Source organism: Pseudophryne corroboree, chromosome 1 (assembly GCF_028390025.1).
Source record: "Pseudophryne corroboree isolate aPseCor3 chromosome 1, aPseCor3.hap2, whole genome shotgun sequence".
NCBI lineage: Eukaryota > Metazoa > Chordata > Amphibia > Anura > Myobatrachidae > Pseudophryne > Pseudophryne corroboree.
In genome coordinates, this window is record NC_086444.1 from 1,234,579,150 (window position 1) to 1,234,599,295 (window position 20,146).

The 20,146-nt window shown below is 40.5% G+C and overlaps 1 protein-coding gene across 1 annotated transcript; it reads left to right on the forward strand.

The window, feature by feature from the left end:
• The first annotated feature begins 1,820 nt into the window (after positions 1-1,820).
• LOC135052513 (vomeronasal type-2 receptor 26-like) lies at positions 1,821-19,488 on the forward strand. Its single transcript, XM_063957436.1, has 4 exons — positions 1,821-2,300; positions 8,442-8,672; positions 12,630-12,753; positions 18,587-19,488. The coding sequence occupies exons 1-4, from the start codon at positions 1,821-1,823 to the stop codon at positions 19,486-19,488; spliced, it is 1,737 nt and encodes a 578-aa protein (XP_063813506.1).
• Positions 19,489-20,146: the final 658 nt, after the last annotated feature.

Consider the following 20,146-nt stretch of genomic DNA (forward strand, 5'->3'; position numbering starts at 1 on the left):
TTGGCATATGCTATACCGGATTTGCCTTACGAAGTGCACATAGATGCCTCCTTAGACGGACTTGGGGGAATGTTGTATCAAAAACAAGCGCAACTGTTGAGACCCATTGCCTATGTCAGTAGAGGAATTTCCAGTAGTGAAAGAAATTATCCGGTCCACAAATTGGAATTTCTCGCATTAAAATGGGTGGTTAGCGAAAAATTTCACGACTATCTTTACGGAGCTCAATTCATTGTACAGACGGATAACAATCCACTAACCTATGTACAGACATCAGCTAAACTTGATGCCACAGGACACTGATGTCTTGCAGCCCTTACCAACTATGAATTCACTATCAAATATAGGCCAGGTATTAATAACCAGGATGCTGATGCTCTATCTAGGATGCCGCACCTGGAAGCTCCAGGAGGTGACTCTAATTGGATTGAAGTACCTGCTGGGGTAGTGAAAGGACTGTGCCAAAATATTAGTGTCACCAGAAATCAAGAATTGGCTGCTGTATATAATATAGGAGCTTCTGAAATAGCTATTCCTCCCTCCTATTGTAGGTTAGGAAGGGCTGAATTGCAGGGGTTACGGTTAATAACATCAGACCAACTGGTTCAAGAACAACGAAATTACCCTAATATTCTGCCTATTGTACGGATTCTCGAAGATCATACTTATCAGTTACATCGCTCTCAATTACCAAGGAAGGCACAAGGGTTAATGCGACAGTACAGGAAGTTAACTATTATGAATGGGGTATTATATCGAAAGGTAATTAAGAATGACGGAGGTACTAAAATGCAATAGTATTACCAACCAAATATAAGCAGATGGTGCTAGAAGCATTGCATGATCACCATGGTCACCTTGGATATGAGAAAACCCAGGGGTTGGTGTCCGATCGTTTTTTCTTGGCTCATATGAATCAGGATATAGAACGATTCTGTAGAACATGCGGAAATTGTATTCTCCGAAAAACTTTACCTGTATCTGCCGTTCCATTGGTTAATATCACCAGCACGGGACCTTTGGAGTTAGTATGCATCGATTTTCTCACCTTAGATGGCCCTAGGAGATCAGACTGTCATATTCTTGTGGTAACTGACCATTTTACGAGGTATGCCCAAGCCTACTTAACAGTGAACCAGACTGCGATAACTGTTGCAAGAACCTTGTGGGAGAAATTCTTCATACATTATGGATTGCCAGCAAGGATTCATTCCGATCAAGGTCGAGAATTTGAGAGTAAAGTAATTCGAGAACTGTGTCATTGCTGCGGTATAACTAAATCCCGCACTACCCCTTATCATCCCCAAGGAGACCCTCAGCCTGAGCGATTTAACAGAACTTTATTAAACATGTTGGGTACCTTAGACTCTAAAAGAAAATCCAACTGGCGGAAATATATTGCTCCTTTAGTGCATGCATATAATTGCACTCGGAACGACACTACGGGATACACCCCATATTACCTCATGTTCGGTCGGGAGGCCAGATTACCCATAGATATTTGTTTAGGAACTCACAATAATTCTGGTTCCAAGATATCTCACAGTCAATATGTTAGGCAACTACGTCAACAACTACAGGAAGCCTACCGACTGGCGGATGGGGCTGCCCGAAAAATCGGTGAATGAAACAAAGCTTACGTTGATTGTCACATTAAAGAACAACGTTTAGAGCCAGGTGATCGAGTGCTGATTAGAGCTTTGGGAGTACCTAGAAAACAGAAATGACAGTATAGGTGGAAATCCACCCCGTATAAAGTATTAAGGCAGCTACCTGACATTCCTCTTTACCAACTCGTACCGGCCGATGGACAGGGAATTATGTTAACCTACCATAGACAGCATTTACTCCCTATTGCACAAGACATTCGGTGGGAGGATACAGTATCTTGTTCGGAAGAAAATACTGTAGATGGAAAACATGCTAAAGATAAGAGTAACCTTCAGGGCAGGGTAAAGGAATATGAGGATAGTTATGATGAAATTAATACTGGGTATTACTATTGGGATAGTGAGCCTTGGGGAGCTGAGGCCACTGTCCCAGATTCATCCAACGGAGGGCAATCTGAAATACCCAACTCATACAATGTGGTGGAACCTGAGAATGATGAAAGCAATGGCGTTGAGGGAAGTGACCCAAATTGTGAAATGACAGTCATTCCTGATTCAATCCATAGGGGTGATAATGGAGATGGAGATATTGCTGAACGACAAGATATATCACCTAGGCCTCAAAGAGTTAGGAGGGCCCCTAAAATACTCAACTATGAACAGCTAGGAACCACCACTGAAATTCCGTTGGTACTGCACCCCAGCATGGTGATGTCATGGCCATATTTTGGATGGAATGTACATAGTCATAATTAGATAGAACCATGGAACTTATATGTAGGTGGTGAGATCCACTTAAATAAAAAAAATTAAGAGTACTCACTAGGGGGAGAGTGTAGCCCCTTAGTAATAAGTGTTCATAGGAAATATAGTGAGGGTACCAATTTCCTGAATACTATACTTCATATGTACTAGATACATAATGCATGTGTAAATATATGAAATATATTCAATCGGTGTACTGTAACCCATGTACGGTGTATATAGAGGAGTGTTGACGGTGGTGAATATATAACTTAAACAATGGAATATGTTAAGGAGTAACTTGGCACTTTGGCACGAACGGGGCTAGATAGACTCTTCCAGAAGCCCCTCGTGCCGGATAGTGGGTGCCCGTATGGAGAGGACGATTGAGGGAAGCACGAGGGAGCAGCAGTGGGAGAGGACAGAGCTGACAAGAAGAGAACGAGGAGACCTGCCGGAGTCGCCACTGCGGAGAGCGGGGAATGGAGATTACTGACCGGGACCCGAGGCGGTAGTGAACCCGGACCAGGAGGACTGGACTGCGGCCACCCGAGCAGGGGGAGCACCGCTTGGAAGCTAGGCAGAGATCCAGCTGGCGGCATTATCGAAGACCGAACCCCACGGGAGATGGCCCGAGCTTGAAGGGAGGATCTGAGGGCTGTGACGCAGGCGGAACAAAGGTGGGCCGGTAAGCAGACTGTGGACCGCCCTTTAGATCTGTGCATCGATTGAAGTCATTAATGCCAGGATACCCTGGTGGCCGAATATAGCCTAGCAGATGCTGCTTTATCAAAATACTATCCCTCATTGATCCCCCTAAGCAAAGGAGTAGCAGAGCAGCTAATATGGATGTACATGATAATTATAGTAATTATAATTATTGTAACTGAACATAACTGGTAGCTGTATACTACCGGAGGTATTCTTCAACATAATAGCAGCCTGAGGGAGTGGGGGAGTGACGTGTTGTGCAAGCATCCAGACCGCCCACTTAACCAAGAGCTGGGGGAGGAGAGCCAGCAATGATTGAAAGCTGCTGGTAATTGAGAAAGAATATAGCCCCGGAAGAGACTAATGCTCTCTCTGTTTAGTAGGGGGACCCCAGTGCTGGCACAGTATCATATAGTGTCAGTATCATGCAAGTAGTGAGGGGATATTTTATAAAGAAAGAAGGACACCCGGTCCACCAATTATGTACTGATTGAATTGCAGCATACACTTGTGAACTCAGAAAGAGGGGTGAGGTACCGAGCAATATTATATTCAGTGGACATATTGACTTTGGCTGTGGTAGTATCCTTATCATCCTCTCTGGCCCCGCGGTATGCTATAAAATAAGGATTATAATGACGGGACAGATTTCATGGGGGTAACTTACACTTAATGGAGGATAGTAAAGTCCACTTCACAGACCACTATTGGGATGAGGAAAGTTCATAGTCAGCAGGGATAATACGGAGCGTCATAGAGACTGACGAAAGATAGGCAACTTTCTCCTCTGACTCCTGAACTATTAACTAAAAGCCTCAGAGAGAAGCTCACCCAGTATACCCCAAGACACAATTATGCCATAACCAGCGGACTTAGAGGAGATTATGATTTTGGAATTTGTACAGGTGGGGTGTCACTGCAGATACCCCAAATCCTCAGAAATCCAACTAGTATTTAATTCACTCTAATTTGACGAAAGCATCGGTATTAAAGAAGATAAATTTGGGCTCCAACAGTGCACTAACGATAACTCAGGGGTATACTCAACAAGTGGAATGTAGACTGCAAGGAGTCACAGAATGGTATGGTAGCAAAAGTCATAACCTATCGTATACGACACAGTCATGACATATTTTTTGTATTGCATGCAAGGTAAAACTGTATGTATAGGGAAATAAGCTGGTATATGACACCATAACTTTGGGTATTGAGTTCCATTTAATGTAGGAAAATAATCTATAGTATATATAAAGGTAATGGATTGTAATTATTTTGAATAAAAGTTATTTATGTATGTAGTCAATTCTCATTAATACATACTAACTGTTGAAGTGGAGAAAGTCCATAGTAATTGGAAGAGCAGCACCTGAAAGACAAAAGAAGACAACAAGGTAAAACCAACAAGTCTAACAAAAGGGTGACAACAAGGTAAAACCAACAATTCTATCCCTCACCCCACATAAAATCGTATATATAACCATACGTGTAAAGGCTTTCCCAAGCAAGCCAGGGGTGGAATAAAGACTGCTTGGGTGGAGGCAATCTGTAAGTTTGAACTATTTACCCCTTTATTGCAGCAGTAGGGTGCAAAGAAGGGTTACATAAAGGATAAATATAGTATTAATGGCTCAACACTGCAAACTAATGAGGAGGAAAAGGATCTAGGAGTCACTATCTCAGGTGACATAAAGGATAAATATAGTATTAATGGCGCTATTCTGGAACTACTGAGTAGGAAAGGGATCTAGGAATCACTATATCAGGTGACATAAAGGATAAATATAGTAATAATGGCACTATACTGGAGACTACTGAGAAGGAAAGGGATCTAGGAATCACTATTTCAGGTGACATATAGTATAATATAGTATTAATGAGACTATACTGGGAACTACTGAGGAGGAAAGGGATCTAGGAGTCACTATTTCAGGTGACATAAAAGATAAATATAGTATTAATGACACTATACTGGGAACTACTGATGAGGAAATAGATCTTACAGTCACTATGTCAGGAGACTTAAAGGATTAATATAGTATTAATGGCACTATACTGAAAACTACTGAGGAGGAAAGGGATCTAGGAGTCACTATTTCATGTGACATAAAGGATAAATATAGTATTAATGGCACTATACTGGAAACTACTGAGGAGGAAATGGATCTAGGAGTCACTATTTCATGTGACATAAAGGATAAATATTGTATTAATGATATTATTCTGGGTAAATGCTGAGGAGGAAAGGGATCTAGGAGTCACTATTTCAGGAGACATAAAAGATAAATATAGTATTAATGGCACTATACTGGAAACTACTGAGGAGGAAAGGGATCTAGGAGTCACTATCTCAGGTGACATAAAGGATATATATAGTATAAATGGCACTATACAGTGAACTACTGAGGAGGAAAGGGATCTAGGAGTTGTTATTTCAGGTGACATAAAGAATAAATATAGTATTAATGGCACTATACTGGAGACTACTGAGGAGGAAAGGGATCTAGGAGTCACTATCTCAAGTGACATAAAGGATAAATATAATATTAATGGCACTATACTGGGAATTACTGAGGAGGAAAGGGATCTAGGAGTCACTATTTCAGGTGACATAAATGATAAATACAGTATTAATGGAACTATACTGGAAACTACTGAGGAGGAAAGTGATCTAGGAGTCACTATCTCAGGTGACATAAAGGATAAATATAGAATTAATGACACTATACAGGAAACTACTGAGGAGGAAAGGGATCTAGGAGTCACTATTTCAGGTGACATAAAGGATAAATATAGTGTTAATGGCACTATACTGGAAACTATTGAGGAGGAAAGTGATCTAGGAGTCACTATCTCAGGTGACATAAAGGATAAATATAGTATAATGGTATTATACTGGAAACTATTGAGGAGGATAGTGATCTAGGAGTCACTATTTCAGGTGACATAAAGGATAAATATAGTATTAATGGCGCTATACTTGAAACTTCTGAGGAGGAAAGTTTTATAGAAGTCACTATTTCAGGTGATACATATAAAGGATAAATATAGTATTTATGGCACTATACTGGAATCGACTGAGGAGGAAAAAATCTAAGAGTCCCTATTTCAGGTGACATAAAGGGTAAATATAGTATTAATGGCACTATACTGGAAACTACTGAGGAGGAAAGGGATCTAGGAGTCACTATTTCAGGTAACATAAAGGATAAATATTGTATTAATGGCACTATACTGGGAACTACTGAGGAGGAAAGGGATCTAGGAGTCCCTATTTCAGGTGACATAAAGGTTAAATATAGTATTAATGACACTATACTGGGAACTACTGAGGAGGAAGGACATTAATGAGTCTGAAACATGTTAAGCATACTGTGTGGATTGTTCATATGGCTCTGATCAGCGTCTTGGAAGGGTCATCTCTTAGAAGTTCTTTATTGGAAACACATTTCCCAGAAGTAAGTATTCCAGTTTTCATCTGGAACTTGGGTAGGAGGACCTGTTTGTCATTTGAGCCAGACTGGGGCTAAAGAGTGTTACATGCTTTTATATTTTATTAGTGTTCTGCCCGTTCTTCGCATGGTCATTTCTGATTTTCGCGGTTGTAATAATTTGGTCAATCTATAGCAGGCATTTTCATCCACGGTCCTCAAGGCACACCAACAATGAAGGTTTTAGTGATATCCAGGCTGCAGCACAGATGGTTAAATCAAAATAACTGAGCTACTAATTAAGTCACCTGTGCTGGTGCCTGGATATCACTAAAACCTGCACTGTTGGTGCACCTTGAGGACCGTGGTTGGGAATGCCTGATCTATAAAGATATAAATTTGAAATGTCTTAATGTAAGTAAATATTAATCCATGGTTCTTGGCGTTTACCGAGGAGCATCCGTAGCAGATACGGTAAGAAGTGACAGGCCCATTTTTATAATGTATTAACTTGTACACACTGAAGGTACAATCTAAATTTTGATCCGATTGTCCGTTTGGGTGTTATCATTTATGCAATGCAAGACACACATCGGTAATGATGTCATTATGTCACCCCTTTATCATCCCCTAAGGGGAGGTTTATTAAAATTCTAATTACGTAGTTTTCCTATTTCCCACCTGAAGAATACCTATGTTACATTTCCTCTTCCTAACATATCGGGAAGTAAGAGAATTAGTGATGAGTAAGTGTGTGAGTGAGCAAGTGAGTGAGTGAGTGAGTGGTGAGGGCTTTCACAGTTTTATATATACATGACATTGTTTTTAAACAATGGAGTAAATGCATCTCTTTTCACATTGGAATTAAAAGCATAAAAATGCATCTACCTCAGTTCTAAAAGTTCCTGAAATTTGTATATCTGGGATTTTTCTGTTGATATTTCCTTTTTTAAAAAGGGTGACTACCATCCAAACAATTTATTCACGTGGTGTTTTATTTACTGATTTACATGTGTATGCTGTTAGCGCCAGGTGTGGCATTTTATCTTTTTTACATTGCCTGGTTTTATAGGATTTATGAGAATTCCTTTTTAAAGTGTTTTACTAGGCAGTTGTCACCAATACCTGATCAGAATTTCAGCTAATTCATACAGTGTGCTACCAAATTGTCTCTATACACACCACCTTACAGAAAAAGGTAGTGATTAAGGTTTGCAAAACTCACCATCCTGGATCTGCTGGTTGGGTGTACATAGAAGGTTCTGGTGGTTCTTTAACAATCCCACATCTAACACCATTTGTGGCACACATGGCAATAATCGACTGTCCTCCCAGGTTTTGCTGAATTACTAGGCTGTAGCTTGTGCCCCAATTTGTCAGGATAGTACAAACAGCATCAATTATGGTTCCAGCAGTCATATCAGCAACCAAGTCACTATAACTGGTCACCTAGCTAGTTATCATTATCTATCCACACTGTGCCTGCCCAGACCCCAGAACAGGTGACATCATGATGTCATGATGTAGGGGCAGGGTCTCTATTACCATAATGAAGTCAAGCACCCACAGTATTCTAAGGGCACACTGGGTGGTTCTGCAGTGGCTGTACAAGCTGCAGTGTGCCAATACAGTTTCACCATAGCTCCACAGTGTCTCTTCTTCCCTGTTTTATCTATCCAGCTACCCAGGATCCCAACAAAATTAACCCTAGCGTGAATGTGTACATGCGGTAGGGAATATAGAGTGTAAGCTCCACTGGGGCAGGGACTGATGTGAATGGCCAAATAATTTCTGTAATGCGCTGCGGAATATGTGTGCGCTATATAAATAACTGGTAATAAATAGTAAATAATAGAGGTCTTGCCATTTAGAACATAATTTATATCTTTTGAAATGCCTACTTATTCCATCATCGTTATCTGTCTTTTTTCTTCTTCTTTGTTTAAAGCTGAGAAACTTCGTAAATAAAATAAAATATATTGGTCCATATAATGAAACAATACTTTTTAATGAAAAAGGAGAATATCCTGAAACACTGAACATTGAGAACTGGGACTATAACCCAGAAGTCCATGGAAGTCATCAGTGGTGGACAACTGTTGGTACATTTGACCCACACAATGTAGAAGATCAGCAGCTGCTAATTTTACCATGGAGAATAGCGTGGAAACATGGAAAGGTAAAGGTATCTTCCTATCTATGTGTCAATGCTGAACTGGCTCACCCTGGTGACAGAACATCACTGATGGGCCCCACTGCCTGGAAATCCCACATCAACACTGGTATGGCGGGCTGAGAACTACACCTGCACCTTACACATAATGTTAATCACCTATTGACATTGTGATGGTGCTGCTAGAAACGAAACAAGCAAAGGGCATTGCACTAATTACTACAATGTAAAGATATATATTTAGGTAAGAACTATTTCATCACTGCTATAGGTACAGTATCAGACATCTGCTAAACACCAAAACCGCCTTCTGATATTAATTGGCACAAATACTATTTGCAGACTGTAGTCTGTGTGAGGACATGAATTTCTTTACATGTTTAGATATAACGTATGGTATGCTGCTGTGCCATGATTTTTTGTTTCATCTTTTTTATTGCTATCCACTGTAGAAGGTGGACATTAGGGGTTGCTACCAATCATTGAGTACACATAGCTACTATCTCTACTTCTTTCCATAGACTATTTGTTAGATATTATTGTAAGTGCATACTGTCAGATTAAAGTGTCTTTAGATTTGAAGCATCTTTCTGATGTTACACCCGTGTTAAACCAGAGTTAAAAAGGAGAACATTCTATCAGCAATCACTACTACAGAAGGACTGCTTTGTAGCAAGAAATGTGAGGTAGCTAACTATCCAAAACACCTGCTGTCTATTTCAGCTAGACACTCAACACTGACTTCCATGCTTGGACAAGAACTTTCAGCTTCCCTTGCAGCTATTGTGCTGGATTTCTGCTTTTCACAAACATCTGACTGCATATCTGTACCAATGTCACTTTTCCTTTATACCATTGAAAGTCCTGCCTTATTTATCATTGCTCTTTAGCTTACAGTAATTTAACATAATCTGTCCATAACTGTTCTGCTTAATATTTTACTACTGTCATACAAACTTGCCAACACTGTACAGTCTCCTTCATTATAGCAAATACACTTGTCTCTTACTGCCTCCTATCCTAGTTCCAAGTTTTATCCACCTACTTCCCTCAACCACACCATGACCAACATTTCTTCAACTCCACAATAACTCTGTGTCTGCATAATACTTAACTCTACACTTTATCTCACCTCTATACTCAACCCCTATGTTCCTTGAAAGAAAATGGATGGGACACCTCTCCAATACGCGGAATAGGCTGCCTTAACCGTATATAGCAGATTTGGGTATATCCCACTCCCAAAAAATAACACAACAGGAAAAAAATTGGAAATATTCAATGTGGGGCGCCAAATGACAATGGGTAACAATGATAAACACGTATATGTGATGACAATCAAACAAAATAGTACATTTGTTTGTGAACGTCCCTTAACAATACTTGTGTTCAGGCATGTTTGGGGTTCTCTCAATTCCTCAAATAACAATTGGTAACAATGGTAAACACGTATAAATGATGATAATCAAACAAAACCGTAAGTTTGTTTGTATACGTCCCTTAACAGAACTTGAGTTCAGGCATGTTTGGGATTCTCTGTATTCCTCATAAGCAGAAGGACTTTTACAGCAGGGCCTCGATCAACGATGTCATATGGAAACAGAAAGATATGGGATATCTCGTGTAACACAGTTTTATTTCTTCACAATAAACTTCATACAAAATTATTAAAAATATTTCATCCAAATCAAAGTCCAGATAAAAGTAAAGATTCCATTTCAGTAAATAAAGCACATGTAGCATAAGAGATGATCACCAGGCTGTGTGTAAAGGTAAAAATTACCGGATAGTGAGAGGATAACAATATCCTCAAACAAGCGTGGTCTAATTCACCAGGCAGCCTCCCGGAAATGGCGTCCTGGGTTTTCCAGCAATCCTCCTTCCACAATCAGCAGAGAGACACCCCTAGCTGTTCCGACGCGTTTCAGGCCTTACAAGGTCATTTTTCAAGGCTAATGTGCTTTCCATAACCACCAAGATACTTTTATTTCCAAAATGACCAATCACAGCAATAATTAAAGATAAATAATTACACCTGTATAAAACATGGGCCCTTCCATATGTTTATACCTAATGCTATAACTACCACTTCCGGTCATGTGTTCCACTATTCCCCCAGAATTAAAATGGGATCTACATAAAATTTCTCTTAGACAGCATTCCCTTCTCCTACACAGTTTCGTTCCTTGTGAGTGAGTACCATCTACTGGTGACTCAATCAGCCGTTATTGCAGATCCAATCATGGTCAGTCTCCACGGCTCACAATCTCCAGAGCCCTCCGGTTGCTAAGTAACAGTCCGAGTTCATTACCAAGGGCGGAACGTCACTTCCGCCCTCAAAGTCCACTATCCCGGATGGAACATCACTTCCGCCGTCAGCTCCGTTTCCCTTCACACACATCAAATTAATGGGACGTCACGAGGCGGGACTTCGTCAACTTCCCGTGTTGATATTGGTCGTTATGACAACGGGAGTTCCATGTATAGTTGTTCTTATTTATAAATGCAATCCATTTTAAGGGGATAATACAGTCCGTTTAAATAGGGATGATGTCTGTTTTTAAAGTCCATAGACCTATTAATTAAAAATGGTGATTTAATATACATCCCTCATCATGAGAATACACAAATTCATACATAAAAAATACTGAAACATGTCCTAAAATGTGCTTCATTACCATTAAAAAATGCTATAAATATCATATAAATGCTATAAATAATAATACTTAACTCTACCCTTTATCTCACCTCTATACTCAACCCCTGTGTTCCTTCTCCTACCCTCTCTGCTCCTCTTTTTCTTTTCCACCCATCCGCTTCCTTCCCCTACTTCTCCAATTCCAACTTTTTCTTCCCTTCTCCCCCACCATGGTTCTGCTGCACCACCACTATGCCCTGCTTTCTCCCTCCTCTCCTTGTCACCCCTCCTCACCTCCATATGTATCACACTAAGCTACCTCCCCTACATATCACATGTTATTTCTAATTTTAGCCTAAGTGCAGACACCTTCACTACACTCTCCTCACCTCTGTCCCAAACATTACCAGCACCACCATGCTACAGCAACCCTGATAATCTCCTTCACATCTCTCACACTAGCTCTGTTCCTCTTTCCTGTGCCACAGCCATGACCTTTTCATCACCAACTGAATCTCCTAGCTATTACTGAAACCTGGATTTTCCATTCTGACACCAATTCTCCTGCTGATCTCTCCTCTGGTCTAAAGACTGTCATGGTGGTGGTATTGAGGTCCTTCTAACCTCCAGTTACTCCTACTAATGTTGTGTACATAAGAGGAGTATACTACTCATCTCTTTGTGGAGCAGCTACAAGATGAGAATGCATAATATCTCTTATCCTTGTTAATCCCCCCACAACAGAAATCCTAAGGTCTTTCATACGTTTTGCATGGGAATTCAATTGGGAGAGAGGTTTTGCAATTACAACCGGTATGTCTTATTTTATACAATATTTTATAGTAACCACAGTGTAGAAGATACAGTATTTGGGGGATTAAATACATTTAGTCTAGTGTATTCTCTGGGATTATTGAACTTGCGAGTCTGTGAGGCCCATGCTACATACCGACTGTATGTATAATTACGTAATTATATGATTTATTTTTTATTTTTTTGTGGAGAACATTCAAATTTTGTGGTTATTTTAATTGTATTCTTAGATTTTTTATGATACATTTTATGAGATGGTTTGATTATATGTAAGACAGTGTAAATGTAAATGTAGTATTATTACATGTATATGATATATATTGGTCATTTATATAATGTAACTGAAGTGCTATCTGCCATTAGAGAGAAGATGCACTGTATTCATTGCTGCAATAAGAAGACTTTATGGGTTCCATAGCCCAATGTCTATGAGGTAACAATGTAAACGTTTCTAAAAAACAAATTATATCAGCAATTATCTTAGTAACAGTTTTAATCTATTTACTTGCCAGGTTCCATGCGGTGTGTGCTCTGCAGCCTGTATTCCGGGTACCAGACGGGCGCTGAGAAAAGGTTCCCACACCTGCTGCTATGACTGCGTCCCGTGCTCAGAGGGGGAGATCTCCAATGTGTCTGGTAATCCTCTTATATTGTCCATGTGCGGAAGGAAGTGTAGATGATATATTCCACTGATTTGGTCATTTACATTTTGGAACCATAAAATGAAGCAAAACTTATCCATTGTCTTAGAATGAAAGAATTCATATAAAATATACAATTGGCTCATCCTTATATAGCTAATGTCTATAAATGTCTATAAATGTCACCATATGAAACCCGGCAATAAGATCTGCTACATGGATAAATTACTATGATACACCCGCATTGATTATTGCAATAGTCTCCTAACTGGTCTTCCCAAAACAAGACTCTCACCACTACAATCCATTCTGAATGCAGCGGCGAGGCTTATCTTCCTCGCTAGACGTTCATCGTCTGCAGATCCACTCTGTCAGTCCCTCCATTGGTTACCTGTACTCTACTGCATTCAATATAAAATACTTTTACTCACACACAAGGCCATTAACCAAATGACACCAACGTACATCATTTCGCTTATCACAAAATATCTCCCAACCCGACCTCTGCGCTCTTCACAAGACCTGCGTCTCTCATCCACACTCATTACTCGCTCCCACTCACGACTGCAGGACTTTCATCGGGCTGCACCCACCCTGTGGAATGCCCTACCACGCACAATAAGACTCTCCTCTAGTCTCCAAACCTTCAAGCGTTCCCTGAAAACTCACCTCTTTAGGCAAGCGTTTCAAATTCCTGAACCGCCCACATAACTTTCATAAACCTTCCTATCAAATTACATCCACTCTGTACAGTCCACACATACCCTCACATGTATTCTCATTCTATGCAATAGATAGCACCTTTCCTTGCGTACATATGCCTATTTCCCTATAGATTGTAAGCTTGCGAGCAGGGTCTTCCTACCACTATGACTGTTATCACCCAGTTTGTTATTGTTATTTCAAATTGTAAAGCGCAACGGAATTTGCTGCGCTATATAAGAAACTGTTAATAAATAAATAAATTCTAGACACAGTAGTGGCCTGATGCACTGGTGTATTTATAGTGGGTGCAGTGTGTGCTGTACACACGGGCCCCCCTGCACCCATTAATAGAAATACTTACCCTCCAGAGTCCTGCGGCACAGCAGGAGTCCTGGGTGAAATCACTGAAAAAATGGCGCAGTGCCATTTTTCCGGTGTTTTACACATGCGCAGTAGGTAAATCACTGGGAAAATGGCCACCCCACCATTTTCTCGGAGATGTGCACATGCGCTGTAGACTCTGGGACAGCGCTAGGGTCCCCTACGGACCCTAGTGCCCAGAGTCTGCACAGTGATGCCGGCTAGAGAGGAGGGGGCCCAGCCGGAGCCTGAACATGGGCCTCCTCTTCTCTAGAAATGTCCCTGGCCTAATGCAGAGTCCCAGACCCAGGTCAAAGAGTTTCCCATCTCTTACTGCTGTGAGCACCGTGCTATGATGGAACCTGTACTAAAAGTGGCCCTGGAAAATGTTATAGAAGTGGCCTGACATGGGCAGCATCACTGGATGACAAAGTTACTGTACTGCAGAAATGGAATGAATGGGGACAGAGCTGTCCCTAGGCATAGAAAAACTAGACAAACGCCTAGGGGCACAAGCAGCTTCTGCTTATTAAAATGATATGTGTCATGCCTAGATTCAGTGTGTGACTGCGGCTGTATCTGCATACGAAATGCTACGTTAGTGTGTATTCCTGAAACTCACTGTAATGTAGCATTTCATATGCAGATACAGCCACAGTCACACACACAATATAGGCATGACGCACATAATTTTAATCAGTAGAAGCTGCTTGTGCATCTTAGTCACGTAGCCATGCATGTTTTGCAAAAAAAGGCGCCCGATGTTAGCAGAGCTGGCCAGGAGTTGCCAGCTGACTCACGCCAGGCATCTCCTGCTGCATGGTGTATTGAGGCACGTTATATGAGGACACTTCTGTATGCAAGCAGAGGTAGTGGTCACAGTGTTAGTGGCTGTGTGAGTGCTGTGTGCGGGGGGGGGGGGGGAGGCTGATTGTGCTATATTGTCCGGTATATGTGTAAGGGGCAGTATGTTTGTCATGTATATAAATGCATTAATACTGTGCAACAAATGTGTAAAAAGGCACTACGTGTGTCATTAATATTGTGTGGCACATGTGTCAGGGGCATTATGTGTGTCATTATGTTTGTAAAGGCATTAATAAAGGTCGGCATAATGTGTAAGGTGCATTATGTTTATATGACATTCATAATGTGTGTCATATGTGTATGGGGCATTACTGTGTGGTATTATGTGTATAAATGCATTACTAATGTGTGGCATTTATAGGTATAAGGTGCTCTACTGTGTGACGTAACATACAGAAAGGGCAATACTGTGTGATCTAATATGAATAAAGAGCAATAGGGTGTGGTGTAATGTGAATAAGGAGCAATTCAGGCACTACTGTGAGGAGCAATATATATATAAGGTAAAATGGTACCACTGTGTGATGTAACGTGAATAAGGGACACAGGGGGTAATTCAGACCTGATTACTGCTGTGCGTTTTCACACAGTGAGCATCAGACCCAAACTGAGCATGCATATGCACCGTAATGCACAGGCGCAATCCCATGGTGGCAAAGCGGATCGCCGGTCAGCGACGGGTTTATGCAAAGGATCCATTCTCACAGACGATTGTAAGGAGATTGACAGGAAGAGGGCATTTGTGGGTGGCAACTGACCATTTTCAGGGAGTGGTTGGAAAAACGCAGGCATGTCCAAGCGCTTGCAGGGAGGGTATCTGACGTTAAATCCGGTCCTGAACAGCCTGATGTGATCACATCGGCTGAGTAAGTCCTGGGCTGCGCAGAGACTGCACAAAATCAGTCTTTGCAGCTCTGCTACACATGCGATCGCACACTTGCACAGCTAAGATACACTCCCCCTGTAGGTGGCGACTATCCGATCGCAGGTCTGTAAATATCACTGCCCAGCAATCAGGTCTGATTTACCCCATTATCGCATGATATAATGCGAATAAAATTGCATAATTGTATATCAGGTGCAGGAAGGGGGAGGGGACACAGACAAACAACAGCAGCATTAATAGCCTTTATCATGAGGCCTACTATGACAAATTACATGGCCCTATGTGGGCACTGCTATTATGTAGGTTAGGACTGCCGTGAAGTGGTCAGCAGCTAAACATGTGTTTGAAAACATTTGTGACTAATTCTCTAAATTTTATTACCAGATAGGTTCAGGGATGGTTACAGGTAATTCTCAGTGTGCGGAAGGGAATTTGGGGGTGGGGATTTGCACCCCCCCCCCTCTTTCTCTGTTATATATATATATATATATATATATATATATATACACACAATTATTTATAGTATATAAACAGAAACATGTGACTATTATTAGGAATAGTTATTTGAATCAAAATTTGGGAGATATACACATCTTTCTTGATCTATAGAAAGTAGAATAGAGAAACAGCAGAAATAAAGTCTATTTTTAATAACAAAGTTAAAACCATTTGTTAAGTTTGATTAAATTACAAGGAAAAGCAATATATTATTACACTTTGGTTTGAGCCGCTGCGGCCGCTGCACATAAATATAACCAATAAAATGTGTATATACGTTGTGTATACACGCCGACACGTTATGCGCACAATATAGCAACACGAGTGGCTGAGTCTACTTTACCCCAAACAAGAATAGAATGCAACACCAGTAGTTAGATGTTATGTTGTGGTCCAATGCATCAACAGCATTTACTTAAGAACATACAGATAAAAAGATACAACAAGGGCCATCATTCCGAGTTGTTCGCTCGTTAGCTGCTTTTACCAGCATTGCACACGCTAAGTCGCCGCCTACTGGGAGTGTATCTTAGCAAAGCAGAATTGCGAATGAAAGCTTCGCTAATTTTCTCGTAACGATTACCCCGCAGTTTCTGAGTAGCTCCAGACTTACTCTGCCATTGCGACCAGATCAGTCCTTTTCGTTCTTGGTTTGACGTCACGAACACACCCAGCGTTCGCCCAGCCACTCCCCCGTTTCTCCAGACACTCCCGTGTTTTCAACTAGCACGCCTGCGTTTTTCCGTACACTCCCATAAAACGGCCAGTTTCCACCCAGAAACACCCACTTCCTGTCAATCACACTACGATCAGCACAGCGATGGAAAAGCTTCGTTATGCAGTGAGTAAAATACCTAACTTTTGTGTAAAATTATTTGGCGCAGGCGCGCTGCGTACCATGCGTAGTTTGCTACTATTCGCTCTGTTGTGAAAAATTTTAACAAGCGAACAATTCGGAATCACCCCCTATGTGTAAGTTATGCACTATGTGAATAAAGTATTGAATATGTCTTTGTGGCTTTTCTGTGCGAAAGCGTTTGCTACCGTATATACTCTTGCCATGTGTTAATACGCAAGGCCTGGGTACGTAGCATGCGCGTACGCGCACGCACAGCGGCAACGCGCAAAACAGAGGCCACTCTGTTTGGAGTTTGCACGTGTGTGTGTGTAATATTTTTGACTTTGACACATTATGTCCTGGACTCTGTCATTTCCTGTGTAAGAGGTGTGTGTGTGACTGTATCTGCATATTACACATTGTGTGTCACAGTTAGGGACCGGGTTCTGGATAGGAACTTGTTCTTTATCAGAGGAATATGGCAGATAACCTGTGGAGCAAACTGACCTCTGACCCACTATAATAGTAGTGCTTCAATTGGGCAGTTACAAATAACAAATAGCAAGCACACATAAAAAGCCAGGACAGATATACCTGTGGGTTCTGTTATTACTACCCTTCCAAAGTTTATATGGCAATTGTCACATTACCTGCAGCCACTGACATCTTATCTTATTCATTATGAGAAACAAGGCTTCCAAGTATATATATATATATATATATATAAAAAAAAAAAAATATATATATATATATATATATATATATATAGCCTGGCACTCCGTCCCAATAATACAGCTGCCCCTATGCCCTCTGCGAAGTGGTAGCATACAGTAACAGAAAACAGCAGCACTCAGAGACTGATAATAGATGAACATGGGCCCTCATTCTGAGTTGTTCGCTCGTTAGATTTTTTCGCATCGGAGCGATTAGTCGCAAACTGCGCATGCGCAATGTTTGCAGTGCGCCTGCGCCAAGTAAATTAGAACAAAAGTTTGGTATTTTACTCACGGCTTAACGAAGTTTTTTCATCGTTCTGCTGATCGTAGTGTGATTGACAGGAAGTGGGTGTTTCTGGGTGGAAACTGGCCATTTTATGGGAGTGTGCGGAAAAATGCAGGGAAAAACGCGGGAGTGTCTGGACGAACACTGGGTGTGTTTGTGACGTCAAACCAGGAACGAAAAGCACTGAACTGATCGCAGTGGCAGAGTAAGTCTCGAGCTACTCAGAAACTGCAAAGAAATTTCTATTTGCAATTCTGCTAATCTTTCGTTCGCAATTCTGCAAAGCTAAGATTCACTCCCAGTAGGCGGCGGCTTAGCGTTTGCATTTCTGCTAAAAGCAGCTAGCGAGCGAACAACTCGGAATGAGGGCCATAGTGTATTGAAATGTCACACCATATTTCCAACAATTTGGGGTGTTCTAACCACTGAAAACTTGGAAATATTATATGATGTTTCAATACACTATATGCATCTATGATCAGTCTCTGAGTGCTGCTGTTTTCTATCACTATATATATATATATATATATATATATATTTATTTATTGTATATTTAAGACAGTCAGAAATCTTTCTCAAGGGTACTTATTGAAATAACTGGGTAAGAAAGATATATGGGACAATGTACTATTATTATATGTTATTATACGATTATTTCTTATTCTCTTTTAGACAGTGAAAACTGCCAGAAGTGCTCTGATGATGAATGGCCTAATGAGGAAAAAGATGAGTGTATTCCCAGAATATTAGAATTTCTATCATACAAGACAGACATGATAGCGATAGTTTTTTCCTCAATATCTGTCCTATATTTTATCTTAACCATCTTTATAATTGGAATATTTGTTTCATTCCGGGACACTCCAATAGTAAAAGCCAATAATAGAAACCTTAGCTTCATTCTTCTCATCTCCCTCAAGCTGAGCCTACTCTGTGTGTATCTGTTCATCGGCCGTCCAGTGGACATCACCTGCTTGCTACGCCAAATATCCTTTGGAATACTATTCACCATTGCCGTGTCTTCTGTCCTGGCCAAGACTGTAATGGTTTGCTTTGCTTTCAAAGCCACTAAACCTGGAAGCTCCTGGAGAAAATGTCTTGGTGTTAAATTGCCAAATTCTATAGTGTTCATCTGCTCATCTGTCCAAGTTCTCAACAGTGGTATTTGGTTGTCAGTTTCTCCTCCCTTTCAAGAGTATGACAGGAATACTTATACTGGGATGATTATCATTCAATGTAATGAGGGCTCTGCACTTGCCTTTTATTTCATGTTGGGATACATGGGGTTCCTGGCAGCTCTGAGCTTTGGTCTGGCTTTCATGGTGAGGACATTACCTGACATCTTTAATGAAGCCAAATACATCACCTTCAGCATGCTGGTGTTCTGCAGTGTTTGGGTCTGTGCTATACCAGCCTACCTGAGCAGTAAGGGGAAAAACATGGTCACTGTAGAGATATTTGCCATATTGGCTTCATGTATTGGAGTAATGAGCTGTATATTTTTCCCTAAATGCTACAATATTCTACTGAGACCTGAAATGAACAGTAAAAAATACCTCCTAGGAAAAGGTTAATCATAAAGCTAATTGAAGTTTTTAAATTATAATTTTTTAGTCTTGTAGTGAACATTTATAACTACAGTATATGCAGCAGGTAACAAAATTAAAATATATTATGACATGGCTTTTTGTATTTACATGTTATTAAACTAAAATGAAGTGCTAAATAAAGTGTAAAATGAAACTTTGTATAAGGTTATTCATGTTGAACATCCTATTGAAGAGTGATTCTAAAATTATGATCCAAATTATTTCGTAACATTTTCAATAAATATATTAAACAGTATTTTATTAGAGATTTTCTGAAAAGATGGCTGATTTCTAATACAATACATGTATGGATGTTGTAATGGTTAGCATTACTGCCTCACAGCACTGAGGTCATGGGTTTGATTCCCACAATGGCCCTAACTGTGTGGAGTTTGTATATTCTCCCCGTACTTGCGTGGGTTTTCTGCGGGTTCTCCGGTTTCCTCCCACAATCCAAAAGTATACTGGTAGATTAATTGGCTTCTGACAAAAATTAACCCTAGCGTGAATGTGTGTGCATGTAAATGTGCTAGGGAATATAGATTGTAAGCTCCACTGGGACAGGGACTGATGTGAGTGGATATATATATATTGGTAGATGCTCAATTAGCTTAGTTATATCATTCAGGTGTTTGAAAGGGAG